General features: G+C 41.0%; 1 protein-coding gene across 1 annotated transcript in view; it reads left to right on the forward strand.

Moving 5' to 3' along the window:
• The window catches only part of SYN3 (synapsin III), a 442,694-nt gene that overhangs the window by 53,506 nt on the left and 373,624 nt on the right, over positions 1-15,564 (forward strand). Inside the window, exon 3 of the mRNA XM_057741452.1 lies at positions 1,077-1,134. Within this exon, the coding sequence (XP_057597435.1) occupies positions 1,077-1,134 (58 nt within the window). The remainder of the gene's footprint in view (positions 1-1,076; positions 1,135-15,564) is intronic.

Consider the following 15,564-nt stretch of genomic DNA (forward strand, 5'->3'; position numbering starts at 1 on the left):
TGCTTGGTGGTTGTAAATATTAAATGAAAAAGACTATAGGTTAAAGAGTATAGCACAGTTTTTGGCACAGAGTAAGTACTCAACAAGTGTCTTCCCCCCACCCCCAGCCCACATCTATCTCTTCAATCATTTATTCATTCAACAAATATTAATTGAGCTCCTACTGTTTGTCAAGCACTGTGGTAGGTGTTGGGAATAGAATGATGAGTAAGATAGATTGTTCCTGGCCTGGAGAAATTGTGTTATAGTTTGGTTGGACACAGGCATGAAACCCAGTTACTAATTATAAGTAATTATAATTGTAATGAGTTACTGTGAAAGAAAGGTAGAGTATTAAAAGAGAATTAATGTGAGAAAAGAGATGACTAACATCAAGATTAGAGTGCTTATAGAGAAAAATGGGCAAGTGGATGGATTTGAGAAGTAGTTAGAATGTAGAATCCATGGGGATAGGGAGGCAGGAAGAGGTAACAAGAATGAAGTTTATGTTTTTACCTCGAGTGATGGGTAGATGGGATATCATTTACTGAAGACAGAAGCAGGGGTGTATAGGAAAGATGATGGAAGGGTGGTTGGCTTTACGGATGGACAAAGGGACAGATGAGGGCTGCTTCATTGGACAGATGGACAAAATAAAGAAATGAGTGGTTGGATAGAGCAATTTAATAAGTCTTTTATGGATCATATAGGGTCTAACTCAGTAAAATAATTCTGCGTTATTTCTTTATGTAGGATTCTTTATTTCTTTTGACCCTTAAAATAATGTTTAGAAATATGCCATGCAGATATAAATATCTCCCTTTTACAGAGGATAAAACAGAGACATGGGGAGGTAAAGCAGCTTGGCAGAACAGAACCTGAGTCTCCAGTCCTCCCATCCTGTACTCTTTCCTCTCTCCCACACAATACGTACAAATAATGATAAAATCATCAGAAAATCATCTAAGTGGGAGAGAGCAGGAAGGTGGGGAATGTGTCTGGACGTGCATCCCTGGGGGTAAGGCCTTTGGGAGAAGGGAGAAAAGAGTGAAGCAATCTGCACCCTTACTCAGTAGATTTCTTCCTCTCCTTCACAGGGCCAAGTACTTCCATGGAAAGAAGGTGAATGGAGAGATTGAGATCCGAGTGGAACAGGTAGGTTGGAGCTGAATCTTTAGCACTTTCGCCGTGACTTTTTCTATAGCTGGAGCCATTCCCAGGAGCAACCTTGGTCCCCATCTTATGTAACTATAATGAGTCAAGATTACCAGAAAAATCCTAGCTTATACCTGGGAGACTCTTAAATTCAAGAATTATTTAGCCCAATGGTTTTCAACCTTTTTCTTGCAGCAGCAGAACCTTTATTCAAAGGAAAATCTCAAGCAGGAGCCCATTCTACCAAATAGAGACTATCTGTTCCATCCTGTCCCACCTCCCTCCGTTCCCCACCATGGTTCCTGAGGCGCTTCCTTGGAACCACTTGGGTTAGGAAGCACAATGTAGGAGCACAGTGGGTTTGAATCCTGGCTCCCTCGTTTTCTAGGTATTGGGCAAGTGAGCCTTTCTGCATCTCATTTTCCTTGGGATTAAATTATGTAAAGCTTCAAAAAAGATTAGAATCTTGAATACTGGCTCTTATTGTTACCACTAGTATCAACATCTGTAGCCCTCATTTTATAGGGAAAGAAGCACAGACTTGTCCAAGACTACATTGGAGGTCAGTGGGAGAATTAAGACCAGAACTTGTGGTCTCCAGATCTAGGGCTTCTCCCATTCATTCAGTGAACACTTGTTGGGGACCAACTCAATACCAAGCACTATGCTTGGCCTTAGGAGAGCACATCAGAGGATGGGCTCTGGAGCTAGACTCTAGATCCAGTCCCAACTAACTGTGTGACATTGGTTTGACAATACTTAAGCTCTCTGAAGTTCAGTTTCTTCATCTGTATAATTGGGGTAATCATAGCATCAACTTCACAGGATAGCTGAGAGGATCAAATGAGTTAGTCCAAGAAAGGTAGTTAGAACAGCACCTGGCATATATCAACACTTAGTAAATGTTACCCATTTATCATCATCCTCATCATCAAAGGCAAACAATTAATAACATAGAAAAAGTTCCTGCTCTAAGATGAACTCAGAAAAGCACCAGAAAAAAACAGAGTGGTATAACTCTTCCAGCACTCTGAGTTTGGTGTGTTGGAGGAACAAAAAGCTTTTTTGAGCATCAAATTTGAGTTGGCTTAGTATTAAAACACCTACAGCTTGAATTTCGATTTGATCCTGTGGCTTTCAAGTCAGTCCAATGTCTACTGGTTTTCCTTCCATGGCAAAGAGCAGGTTATTTTTGTTCACTTGACAAATATTTGTCAAACGTCTACTATGCTAGCTAGAGGAACAAGGATAGAGAAGCAGAGGCTCTGTCCCAAAAAGCTTGTGGTCTAGGAAGAGGGGCAAGATAGGTCTTCACAGAACCTAACACAGGTGGAATCCAGGAAAGAGAGGTCCAAACTTAGTGCTGCGGGCACCAGAGGCCACAGCTATTTGAGGGAGTCAGAAGTGACTTCAAGGAGGGGGTGGTATTTGAAATGGATCTTAAAGGGTGGATAGGATTTCAACAACTGGAGATGGCAACAGGAAGATTGCATGAGACCGAATCAACATGAGCAAAGATAAGGAGACTAGAAGTACAGGGTGTGGAATGATGCGGGGACACACTGTCTTTGCCTGGCCCCAACCTACTCATCCTCCCAAATTCTCTCTCTCAGTGAAGAGTGCCATTATCTACCTTGCACCCTCACCAGAAACCTACGCGGTCTCCTGGATGCCTCCCTCTCCCTCCATCACTACACCCATTCACCAGATGCTGTGGACTCCATATCCCACATCTTTCTAGTCCATCCACTCTTCTCCATTCCCATTGCCTAGGTCTTTGGCTGAACCATCTTCAGCTCTCATCCAGTCTTCCTAATCAACAGCCTCCTAACTTCATCTTTTCATCCACTTCCAATTTATTTTTTGTACCAAAACCAGAGTGATCTTTCTAAAAAATGAATTAGAGTCTTAAAAATGTTAGCTTTAAAATTCCTTTCTCAAAGACTTTTGTTTGAGCCCTCCCACCCCAATCTAAATCAAGTAACCTGGTTATTCCCTTTCATAGCACCCCAACTTTTCCTTCCTAGCCCTTATCTGAGTTTTTAACCACATATTTAGATGTGGTATTATTTGCATGAGGGCAAGGACCATGGCTGTTTGGATCTCACTCTGTTAAATAACACATGGCCTGGCACATACTAGAGAGGAAGCAAATATTTGCAGAATGACTAACTGATGGATTCCACAGATTCCAGACTGTTGTCAGTTTCCAATGGAGATAAATTGCTGTTCCTTAATCTTCCCTCAAAAATCTGAGTTTTCCATACACCCTCTGGTAAATGCTCAGTTGCTAGCTGTCTCATCTCGTTTGTGAAACAACCAGGGGCACATTTTAATTTTACCCTTTATCTCAGTGCTGCTTCTGGCCCAACTTATGGGTGTAAAATCTATAAGCAGGAGCGTCAGAGAGAATTGCCCAAAGAATATGTTACTCAGGACACTGGGGACACTCAGCCAGTCTGTGAGGGCTACAGTCTCTCTGGAAAATGCTGGCTAACTTAGAGTCATCCTGATCTCTAGTCATCTCCCTCCATGGCAGCCAGGAGGCGAAATTAGCCAAGAGACCAATTAGCAGGTCATTTGGGCATTTTTCCCTGGAAGATATGCCTTCCTTAACTCATCTTAGAGGCTGAATTGTTTGTCTTTCCCCATCTGGATCGATGGGTGGGTCACATAAGCAACCCCCTAGGAATCTCACATGCATCCTCTAGTGCTTAGGAAGAGTCTTAGGATGGAAGCCACTGTTTAGTCTGAGCTGGCCTCACATTTTGGAATTCTGTCTCCCAACTAAGGGCCAAATTAACCAGATAATTGCACTGTCTGGGTTTTGCTGGACAGAGTGAATGAGTTAGTTGTGGTTGGCCTAGAGGAAGCCTCCGCCCCTTCTATCCACCCTTTTCCCCCCAGTTCAAAAACTGTTTGCCTCAGCTTTTGCAGAGCCAGGAATCAAGAAACCCTGGGGAGGCCAGTGGGGGAAACTGCCTCATGTTGCATCCCATTACCCAGAATGCCCTGCTGGCTCTGCAGGGCCTCACAGCAGTGTCCTAGCAGGGCCTGAGAGGTTCCGGCCAGGATGGTTGGCATGTCAAGCTCTCCTCTGTTTATATTTGAGGCAAAGGGTCTCTTTCTCCACAGGTACTAGTCACCTCTCTGTGGGACTCAGCAGTGAGGTTGATGAATGGATTAATAGCAAGTAGACTCACAGTTCTGAGACTTGCAGACTAGGACTTGGTGGAGTGGAGCCTTGGGCTTCATTCTTCTCTAATAAAAAAAAGACTGAAATTATAATGGTCAGTCTTTCCTCGGTGTTTATGGAGGTACCAAAGCATAAGGAATGGCAGTGCCTTGCTCCAGCAGATGGAGAGACAGGCAAGAGAGGTGAAGATCCTTCTCTTCTGAAGCTGGACAAGCCACAGATTTACATAGGAACGCCGGTGGTTCCTCTCGAGTCCTGTCCTTGTGTGATATTGGAGTTGAGATGGGCTTAATTTGAGTAGATGCATATGGGTCCCAGGGAAAGCTGTTGGTTGAAGTCCTGTTCATCTTCTGCCCTTTGTATAATTTCCTCAACTTAAATGTCTGCTGGGAGCAAAGGTGGAATTTCTCCCTTAAAATAATTTACAGATGGCCAACAAACACATGAAAAGATGCTCAACATCACTAATCATTAGATAAATGCACATCAAAGCCACAATGAGGTATCACCTCACACTGGTCAGAATGGCCATCATCAAAAAATCTAGGAACAATAAATGCTGGAGAGGATGCAGAGAAAAGGGAACTCTCCTGCATTGTTGGTGGAAATGTAAATTGATACAGCCACTATGGAGAACAGTATGGAGGTTCCTTAAAAAACAAAAAATAGAACTACCATATGACCCAGCAACCCCACTACTGGGCATATACCCTGAGAAAACCATAATTCAAAAAGACACATATACAATAATAGCCAAGACATGGAAGCAACCTAAATGTCCATCAACAGATGAATGGATAAAGAAGATGTGGCACATATATACAATGGAATATTACTCAGCCATACAAAGGAATGAAATTGAGTTATTTGTAGTGAGGTGGATGAAGTAAGTCAGAAAGAGAAAAACAAATACCATATGCTAACACATATACATGAAATCTAAAAAACAGTACTGATGAACCTAGTGGCAGGGCAAGAGTAAAGACACAAATGTAGAGAATGGGCTTGAGGACACAGTGGGGAAAGGGGAAGCTGGGATGAAGTGAGAGAGTAGAACTGACATATATACACTACCAAATGTAAAATAGAAGGCTAGTGGGAAGCTGCTGCATAGCACAGAGAGATCAGCTTGATGCTTGGTGATGACCTAGAGGGGTGGGGTTGGGTGCATGAGAGGGAGGCTCAAGAGGGTGGGGATACGGGGATATATATATATATATACATATAGCTGATTTACTTTGTTGTACAGCAGAAACTGGCACAACATTGTAAAGCAATTATACTCCAATAAAGATCTGAAAAATAAAATAAAATAAAAATATGGTAGCCACAATGTCAAAAAAAATATTTGAAACACTCAAGGCCATCATGTATATTGTTTTCATACCTACGTCAGCATACCGTCCACAGTTCTTTCTGGGGCAACCTTTCTTCGAGTGGACCCTAACTGTAGATATTGTCATAAAGGCCATGTTATAGTTCAAAATATAATTGTCCGTGAGATAGAGAAGTAGAGGTTGGGTGTTAGTTAATTCAGGTTTGTGGATTTGTAACAGGTTGGACATTACCCCCATTAGGAAATGACTACTTGATAGTAATTCACCTTGAGAGAAATACATCTAGGGCTCTGCCCTTGGCTCTGTTCTGCATCTCCTTCGTAACTGTGATTTACTGAATTACATTTGCCAATGACTTGAAGTTAATGGGAGAGAGAGTACACTGGATTAAATCAGATACAATCAAACTGAATAGAGATACAATATAAGGTCCTATTCAAAGGCTCAGCTGAAGAGGAGCAGGATGAGGGAGACAGCATATTAAAATCTCATGAGAAAAAAAAGACCTAAAATTTGAGTTGATATTTGTGAGAAGAAGTATGGTGTGGAAGTTAAGATTGTGACTCCAGCGTAAGATATACCGGGGATAGCGTCTCAGCTCCAATCCTATTTTAAGCTGGGTTGGCCTTTCACTTATAACAACTCTAAGTATCAGCTTCTTCAACTGAAAAATGAAGGTAATAATTTCTACCCCCTAGAGTTAATGTGTGGAGTGAGTAAGTCAGTGTAAGTTGTATGCTTGGCAGAGTTTCTGGCACATGTAACTATAGTTATGGTTGTTATTTTCTCACAACCTGATGCCACTTCAGGCTGCATTACCAAACTACAGCATTTGGAATCCAAGAAGGTGATGGCACACACACGTACACACACACAGCACACACACTCTCTCACACACTATTCTAGCCGGACTCCAGTGAGAGATCCAGCTGTACCGTCACAGTGGGAGGGGATAGTAGCAGCCTGGAATGCCTTCTGCAGAGCGTGGCTGGAGCGAGAGAAGCAAAGGCAATGGGTGTAAGGAACTGGAGAAGCTTAGCCCGGAGAAGAGAGACCTTTGGTAGGACCCACTGCACTCTCTGCAGTTATCCACCACCTGAATGAGTGGTTGAAAAGAGTTAGAGCTGCCATATATTGAGTGCTTACAAGATAAGAATAAATGCTTTTTGCTGTTGGGATGGACATTATCATTGCCTCCATCTTACAGAAGCGGAGGCTCAGAGGGAATAAGTGGCTTTCCAAAAGTGGCCTGATTTATACTTGGCAGGAGCCTGTTTTTGAACCCAGGCAGTCTGAATTCAGAGTCCTCCTCTTATCCACTGCATTTTTCTGCTGATACTGCAGATACCAAGAACAATAACCAAATGTGTTGGTTAAATCACTTTATATGCGTAATCTTTTTTTTTTTTTCTTTTTTTTTTTTTTTTTATTATTTTATTTTATTTTTTTGGGGGTACACCAGGTTCAATCAACTGTTTTTATACACATATCCCCATATTCCCTCCCTTCCTTGACGCCCCCCCCCCTCGAGTCCCCCCCACCCTCCCTGCCCCAGTCCTCTAAGGCATCTTCCATCCTCGAGTTGGACTCCCTTTGTTATACAACAACTTCCCACTGACTATTTTACAGTTGGTAGTATATATATGTCTGTGCTACTCTCTCGCTTCTTCTCAGTTTCCCCTTCACCCCCCACCCCCTCCCATACCTCGAGTTCTCCAGTCCATTCTCTGTATCTGCTTCCTTGTTCTTGTCACTGAGTTCATCAGTACCATTTTTAGATTCCATATATGTGAGTTAGCATACAATATTTGTCCTTCTCTTTCTGACTTACTTCACTCTGTATGACAGATTGTAGTTCTATCCACCTCATTACATATAGCTCCATCTCATCCCTTTTTATAGCTGAGTAATATTCCATTGTATATATGTGCCACATCTTCTGTATCCATTCATTTGTTGATGGGCATTTAGGTTGCTTCCATGTCCTGGCTATTGTAAAGAGTGCTGCAATAAACATTATGGTACAAGTTTCTTTTGGGATTATGGTTTTCTTTGGGTATATGCCCAGGAGTGGGATTACTGGATCATATGGTAGTTCTATTTGTAGTTTTTTAAGGAACCTCCAAATTGTTTTCCATAGTGGCTGTACCAACTTACAGTCCCACCAACAGTGCAGGAGAGTTCCCTTTTCTCCACACCCTCTCCAACATTTGTTGTTTCCAGACTTTGTGATGATGGCCATTCTGATTGGTGGGAGGTGATACCTCATTGTGGCTTTGACTTGCATTTCTCTGATGATTAGTGATGTTGAGCATCTTTTCATGTGTTTGTTGGCCATCTGTATGTCTTCTTTGGAGAAATGTCTATTTAGGTCTTCTGCCCATTTGTGGATTGGGTTATTTGCTTTTTTGGTATGAAGCTGCATGAGCTGCTTGTATATTTTGGAGGTTAATCCTTTGTCCGTTGTTTCATAGGCAATTATTTTTTCCCATTCTGAGGGTTGCCTTTTAGTCTTGTTTATGGTTTCTTTTGCTGTGCAAAAGCTTTTAAGTTTCATGAGGTCCCATTCATTTATTCTTGATTTTATTTCCATGATTCTAGGAGGTGGGTCAAAAAGGATGTTGCTTTGATGTATGTCAAAGAGTGTTCTGCCTATGTTTTCCTCTAGGAGTTTGATAGTGTCTGGCCTTACATGTAGGTCTTTAATCCATTTGGAGTTGATTTTTGTGTATGGTGTTAGGAAGTGTTCTAATTTCATTCTTTGACATGTTGCTGTCCAGTTTTCCCAGCACCACTTCTTGAAGAGGCTGTCTTTTTTCCATTGTATACTCGTGCCTCCTTTGTCAAAGATAAGGTGCCCATATGTGTTTGGGCTTACTTCTGAGTTCTCTATTCTATTCCATTGATCTTCCTTTCTATTTTTGTGCCAGTACCATACTGTCTTGATCACTATGGCCTTGTAGTATAGTTTGAAGTCAGGAAGCCTGATTCCACCTACGCCATTTTTCCTTCTCAAGACTGCTTTGGCTATTCGGGGTCTTTTGCGTTTCCATACAAATCGTAAGATTTCTTGCTCTAGTTCTGTGAAAAATGCCGTTGGTAATCTGATCGGGATTGCATTAAATCTGTAAATTGCTTTGGGTAGTACAGTCATTTTCACGATGTTGATTCTTCCAATCCAGGAACATGGTATGTCCCTCCATCTGTTTGTGTCATCTTTGATTTCTTTCATCAATGTCTTAAAGTTTTCTGCATACAGATCTTTTGCCTCCTTAGGCAGGTTTATTCCTAGGTATTTGATTCTTTTTGTTGCAATGGTGAATGGGAGAGTTTCCTTAATTTCTCTTTCTGCTCTTCCGTTGGTAGTGTATAGGAATGCAAGAGATTTCTGTGCATTAATTTTGTATCCTGCTACTTTACTAAACTCATCAATGAGTGCTAGCAGTTTTCTGGTAGAGTCTTTAGGGTTTTCTATATATAGTATCATGTCATCTGCAAAGAGTGATAATTTTACTTCTTCTTTTCCAATTTGGATTCCTTTAATTTCTTTTTCTTCTCTGATTGCTGTGGCTAACACTTCCAAAACTATGTTGAATAACAGTGGTGAGAGTGGACACCCTTGTCTTGTTCCTGTTCTTAGAGGGAATTCTTCCAGTTTTTCTCCATTGAGAACAATGTTGGCTTTTGGTTTGTCATATATGGCTTTTATGATGTTGAGGTAATTTCCTTCTATGCCCATTTTCTGGAGAGCTTTTATCATAAATGGATGTTGAACTTTGTCAAAAGCTTTTTCTGCATCTATTGAAATGATCATATGGTTTTTATCCTTCAATTTGTTGATATGATGTATCACGTTGATTGATTTGCGTATATTGAAGAATCCTTGCATCCCAGGGATAAACCCCACTTGATCGTGGTTTATGATTTTTTTAATGTGCTGTTGCAGTCTGTTAGCTAGTATTTTGTTGAGGATTTTTGCATCTATATTCATCAGTGATATTGGTCTGTAGTTTTCTTTTTTTGTGACATCTTTGCCTGGTTTTGGTATCAGGGTGATGGTAGCCTCGTAGAATGAGTTTGGGAGTGCTCCGCCTTCTGCAATATTTTGGAAGAGTTTGAGAAGGATAGGTGTTAACTCTTCTCGAAATGTTTGATAGAATTCGCCTGTGAATCCATCTGGCCCTGGGCTTTTGTGTGTTGGGAGATTTTTAATCACTGCCTCAATTTCTGTACTTGTGATTGGTCTGTTCATGGTTTCTTTTTCTTCCTGGTTCAGTCTTGGAAGATTGTATTTTTCTAAGAATGTATCCATTTCTTCCAGGTTATCCAATTGATTGGCATATAGTTGCTTGTAGTAGTCTCTCATGATGTTTTGTATTTCTGAGGTGTCCGTTGTGACTTCTCCTTTTTCATTTCTAATTCTGTTGATTTGCATCTTCTCCCTTTTTTTCTTGATGAGTCTGGCTAATGGTTTATCAATTTTGTTAATCTTCTCAAAGAACCAGCTTTTAGTTTTATTTATTTTTCTTATGGTTTCTTTCCTTTCTTTTTCATTTATTTCTGCTCTGATCTTTATGATTTCTTTCCTTCTGCTCGCTTTGGGGTTTCTTTGTTCTTCTTTCTCTAGTTGTTTGAGGTGTAAGGTTAGGTTGTTTATTTGATCATTTTCTTGTTTCTTAAGGTAGGACTGTATTGCTATAAACTTCCCTCTTAGAACTGCTTTTGCTGCGTCCCATAGGTTTTGGGTTGTTGTGTTTTCGTTGTCATTTGTTTCTAGATATTTTTTGATTTCCTCTTTGATTTCTTTAGTGATTCCTTGGTTGTTTAGGAGTGAATTGTTTAGCCTCCATGTGTTTGTATTTTTTGCAGTTTTTTTCCTGTAATTGATATCTAGTCTCATGGCGTTGTGGTCTGAGAAGATGCTTGATATGATTTCAATTTTCTTGAATTTGCTGAGGTTTGATTTGTGACCCAAGATGTGATCTATCCTGGAAAATGTTCCGTGTGCACTTGAGAAGAAAGTGTAGTCTGTCGTTTTTGGATGGAATGTCCTATAAATATCAATGAAGTCGAGATGGTCTAATGTGTCATTTAAAGCTTGTGTGTCTTTATTTATTTTCTGTTTGGATGATCTGTCCATTGATGTAAGTGGGGTGTTCAAGTCTCCCACTATAATTGTGTTACTGTCGATGTCCCCTTTTATAGCTGTTAGCATTTGCCTTATGTATTGAGGTGCTCCTATATTGGGGGCATAGATATTTACCATTGTGATATGTTCTTCTTGGATGGATCCCTTGATCATTATGTAGTGTCCTTCCTTGTCTCTTGTAATAGTCTTTACTTTCAAGTCTAATTTGTCTGATATGAGTATTGCTACTCCAGCTTTCTTTTGACTTCCATTTGCATGGAATATCTTTTTCCATCCCTTCACTTTCAGTCTATATGTATCCCTTGGTCTGAAGTGGGTTTCTTGTAGGCAGCATATAGAAGGGTCTTGTTTTTGTATCCATTCAGCCAGTCTGTGTCTTTTGGTTGGAGCATTTAGTCCATTGACATTTAAAGTGATTATTGACATGTGTGTTCCAATGACCATTTTCTTAATTGTTTTGGGTTTGTATTTGTAGGTGTTTTCCTTTTCTTGTGTTTCCTACTTAGAGAAGTTCCTTTAGCACTTGTTGTAAGGCTGGATTGGTGGTGCTGAATTCTCTTAACTTTTGCTTGTCTGGAAAGCTTTTGATTTCTCCCTCAAATCTGAATGAGATTCTTGCTGGGTAGCGTATTCTTGGCTGTAGGTTTCTCTCTTTCAGGACTTTCAGTATATCCTGCCATTCCCTTCTGGCCTGCAGAGTTTCTGTAGAAAGGTCAGCTGTTATCCTGATGGGTTTTCCCTTATATGTTGTTTGTTGCTTTTCTCTTGCTGCTTTTAATATTTTTTCTTTGTGTTTAATTGTCGTTAGTTTGATTAATATGTGTCTTGGTGTATTTCTCCTTGGGTTTATTCTGTATGGGACTCTCTGTGCTTCTTGGACTTGGTTCATTATTTCCTTTCCCATGTTGGGGAAGTTTTCCACTATAACCTCTTCAAATATTTTCTCAGACCCTTTCTTGTTTTCTTCTTCTTCTGGGATGCCTATAATTCGAATGTTGGTACGTTTAAGGTTATCACTGAGGTCTCTGAGGCTGTCTTCTAGTCTTTTTATTTTTTTATCTTTTTCCTGCTCTGTGGCGTTTATTTCTCCCATTCTATCTTCCAACTCACTTATTCGTTCTTCTGCCTCAGTCATTCTGCTGGTTAGAGCATCTAGAGTATTTTTAATTTCAGTTATTTTGTTATCCATTGCTGTTTGTTTTTCTAAGTTCTTATGAACTGTTTCTTGTACTTTCTCTATTTTGTTATCGAGATTTTGTATCATTTTTACTATCATTACTCTAAATTCTTTTTCAGGCATTTTTCCTATTTCCTCCTCATTTATTTGGTCTTGTGGGTTTTTTTCCTGCTCCTTTGCCTGCATGGTGTTTCTTTGTTTCCTCATGGTTGTCCAAGCTTTTGGGGTTGCTTGTCCTGGTGATAGAGGTGTTTATAGAAGACTGTCCAAGCCTCAGACTAATGTCCAAGTATTGGATTAGACGAATATTCAGTTTGGGCAAATGATGGTGCCTCGGAGAAGTCTTCGGAGAGGACGTGACCACCGGTCAAGGCGCTGAGGCATCATGGCTGGAAAGGGGTGGCAGAAAGTAGAGCACCAGATGGTCTGCTCTGTTTCAGGAGGAAGCTTGCAAAGAGAAAAAAACAGAAACTGGTTAGAACCAACTAGGCCCAAGATGGCAGAAAATTTGACTTCCAGCAGACCTTGAGCCTCATTATATGCTCATTCTATATGCGTAATCTTATTCCAGCCTTTCCACAACCCTTTGCGATGACTGTCCCCATTTGGAGGATGAAGAAACTAAGGCTCAGAAAGGTTAAACATCTTGCTTGAAATGAGTGATGGGGGAGGAATTTGAACCCAGGTTTCATCTGCACTGTGCTGAACCACCAGCCTATATTGTTTCCCTGGGATTAGAGTTCAGGCTAATGATACAATCATACAAGAAGGTGGATTTCAACTTGGTATAAACAGAAACTGTTCAGCAGTGCTGAATAATGATGAATGGACCACATCCCTTTGGTAGGTAGGGAGTCCCTGTGTTGGAAAAGCTCCAACAGAAGCTGGATGGTTAATTTGGGAAATACAGGAAATGTATGTACCTAATCAGATATAAATTTTATTATTTTTTTCTTTTATTTATTTTTTTGCATAAAGGTAATATAACCAAACAGTCAAAAATTAAAAAGGTTAAAAAATGATATTTGGTGAAAAGTCTGCCTCCAACCCTGCCCTCACCGATCTATCAATATTTCTCTTTGGCTAATCATTTAACTATTTACTAGCCAGTTCATTTAACCATTATCACTTGTTCCTTGGGCAACTTTCCCGAGACATTTTAAATGCAATAATCAAATACACATATATGTTTATTTTCCTTTGCTTTTCATAGGTGGTAGTTGATCAGAAAAAAACAAAAAGCATTGTATTTCAGAGGAGTATGAATAAGGAAGATTGAGTCCACAGGGGTCAAAGGGGGAAATCCTGTGGCCCAGCAGCCCTACATCCGCTGTTGTCACTGCCACCGCTGGAACTGCCACTATTGCCAGTGGAGAACATGAGCCTGCCCTCCCGCTGATGCTGCAGGAATTGCCACCAACCTGCTTTAACGGCTGCTCCTGTTGGTGAAGCTTCTGTTGCTACCCCCAGAAGCACAGTGGTTGCCACCTTCTTCCTAACCTCTGCTCTTACCTGAAGGCCTCCCACTGGTAGAAATTAGCTGAAATTGCTTGTCAAAAGAACCTGGGAAGTTCAGAGTTAGGCTTTCAGCCCCCCGTAGTGCAGGAGAGAATAGGATGGGTGCAGGGCTGAGTGTCAGTAGGCAAGTGAGCAGTACAGTCCGTCCACATATACCCTTCTACTTAGTATATCTTAGAGTTTATTCCATGAAAGTATGTGCAGAGCTGCCTCATTCTTGTTAATGATTGCCGAGGGTGCTGTCCTATGGATATACCATAATTTATTTTCCATAATTTTACTGTTATAAACAATGCTAAACCTATATCATTTGAAGCATCTGTTAGTATATCCATAGGGTTCCTATTTAGAATAGAAAAACTGGTTATAAAAGTATTGCATGTAGTGCATGCTATAATGCATCTTGAGGAATGAAGGACTTTCCCCCAGCTGCTGGAATTGATACCAGAAGACAGCCCTCAGCTGTCAGCCATCATTCTAAAGTGCCTCACTCAGGTGAAAAGAGCTGCCTTGCCCAAGGGCACATCTCTTGTGACCTTGGCTGGCACAGGGAATAAAGACCTAGCTCCTTTACCCCAATTTGAGACAACTCTGAAGGGCCATCCCAGCTTCAGAGCTCCTGTGGAATTGATGGAGGCCTCTGCTGAGAGGGCAGTGTAGCCCAACTTCTCCCCCTATCCAGTCCTGCTTCCTTCCCTTTTCTTCCCTTCCAGTGGCATTGATTCCCAGAGCGCTCCCTAATGAACCTCTCGCAGGCTAATGTTCGTCTCAGAGTCTGCCTCCCAGGACATTCATAATTCTGATAAATATTGACAAATTACCCGCCACAGTGGTTGTACAGGTGATCTATAAGATCCTTCAGGTCTGGATTTCTAAGACTTTACATGACTCATGGCTTCTGGAGACCATCCTGCACAGAACGCTCTCCTGGTTACAGCCCAAGCATTGATGCTGAACTCTGAAGTGCTCTATTATATGATCTTCTTATTTGACCTCCTTGTGTTTGAAATTCACCAGAGCTTGGTGTTTCTCTGCAGGGCTGAGTCCCACAGAACTCTACCGGCTCTGATCCACTAAGCCTTGTTTTGTTAACACAATCCTGCAAGATTTATTTGTTTGGCTTGGCTTACCCTGACCTCAGACGTTCTGTTTTGTATTATTTTTTAAAGCGTGCAGGTCTCCACGGAGGTTGTTTTTTTCTTTTCAAATCTAAGAACCAGCTGGAGGAATAAAAATAAAGAAGCAGGTGGGACACTAGAACTATTAGCTGAAACATAACTCATTAGAGGAGCAAGTGTTTCTCTCCTTAACCATGACATTGATTGATGTGGGCTTATCACCATCCTTGGCCTACCTTTAGGCTCACTGACTTAGGAAGACAATAGGGAAATGGAGAAACAATAATCACGGTGGCAAACTTACTGAGCATGGAGTGTATGCCAGGGCCCATATTACATCCTTCCCCTGCATTAATTCATTTTACCTGCACAATATGCCTGTTGCTGAGGAAACTGAGGCTCAGAGAGCTTAGATGACTTGCTTAGGCAGGGTCACACAGCTAATAAGAATGTGGGGAACCAGGGATTTGAACCCAGTTTCAGCCAACTCCAGGGTCCTAGTTCTTAACTGGAGTAGATCTATCAGCATATGTATGTTGGATCTTGAATTTGCCTTCTTCAGGTTCTTTGCCTTTCCTTTCTTTGCTCAGGTTCTTTGAGCACATCATTCCACCATCCCTTCCTATCTCACCCTCCTCATTTGATCTACTGGATAAATTACAAGTTCTTATGAGATGTTCTTCCAGCAAAAGACTCCTCCTTTCCTGACTAACCCTAATGGCTCTGACTCATCATTTGATGTTTCTGGCTTATTACTGCATAGTTCCCCTGTTAACAATTCTGTTTGTTCTTTGTTTTCCCCAAAGAGTTAATGTTCACTATTTAAGTGTAGCTGTATATTTTTAGATTACATGAATAGTGTTAATAGCTCAGACTCTGGAGCCAAACCACCTGGGTTTGAATCTCAGCTCCGCCACTTCCTGAGTGACTATAAG

Source organism: Hippopotamus amphibius, chromosome 7 (assembly GCF_030028045.1).
Source record: "Hippopotamus amphibius kiboko isolate mHipAmp2 chromosome 7, mHipAmp2.hap2, whole genome shotgun sequence".
Lineage (NCBI taxonomy): Eukaryota > Metazoa > Chordata > Mammalia > Artiodactyla > Hippopotamidae > Hippopotamus > Hippopotamus amphibius.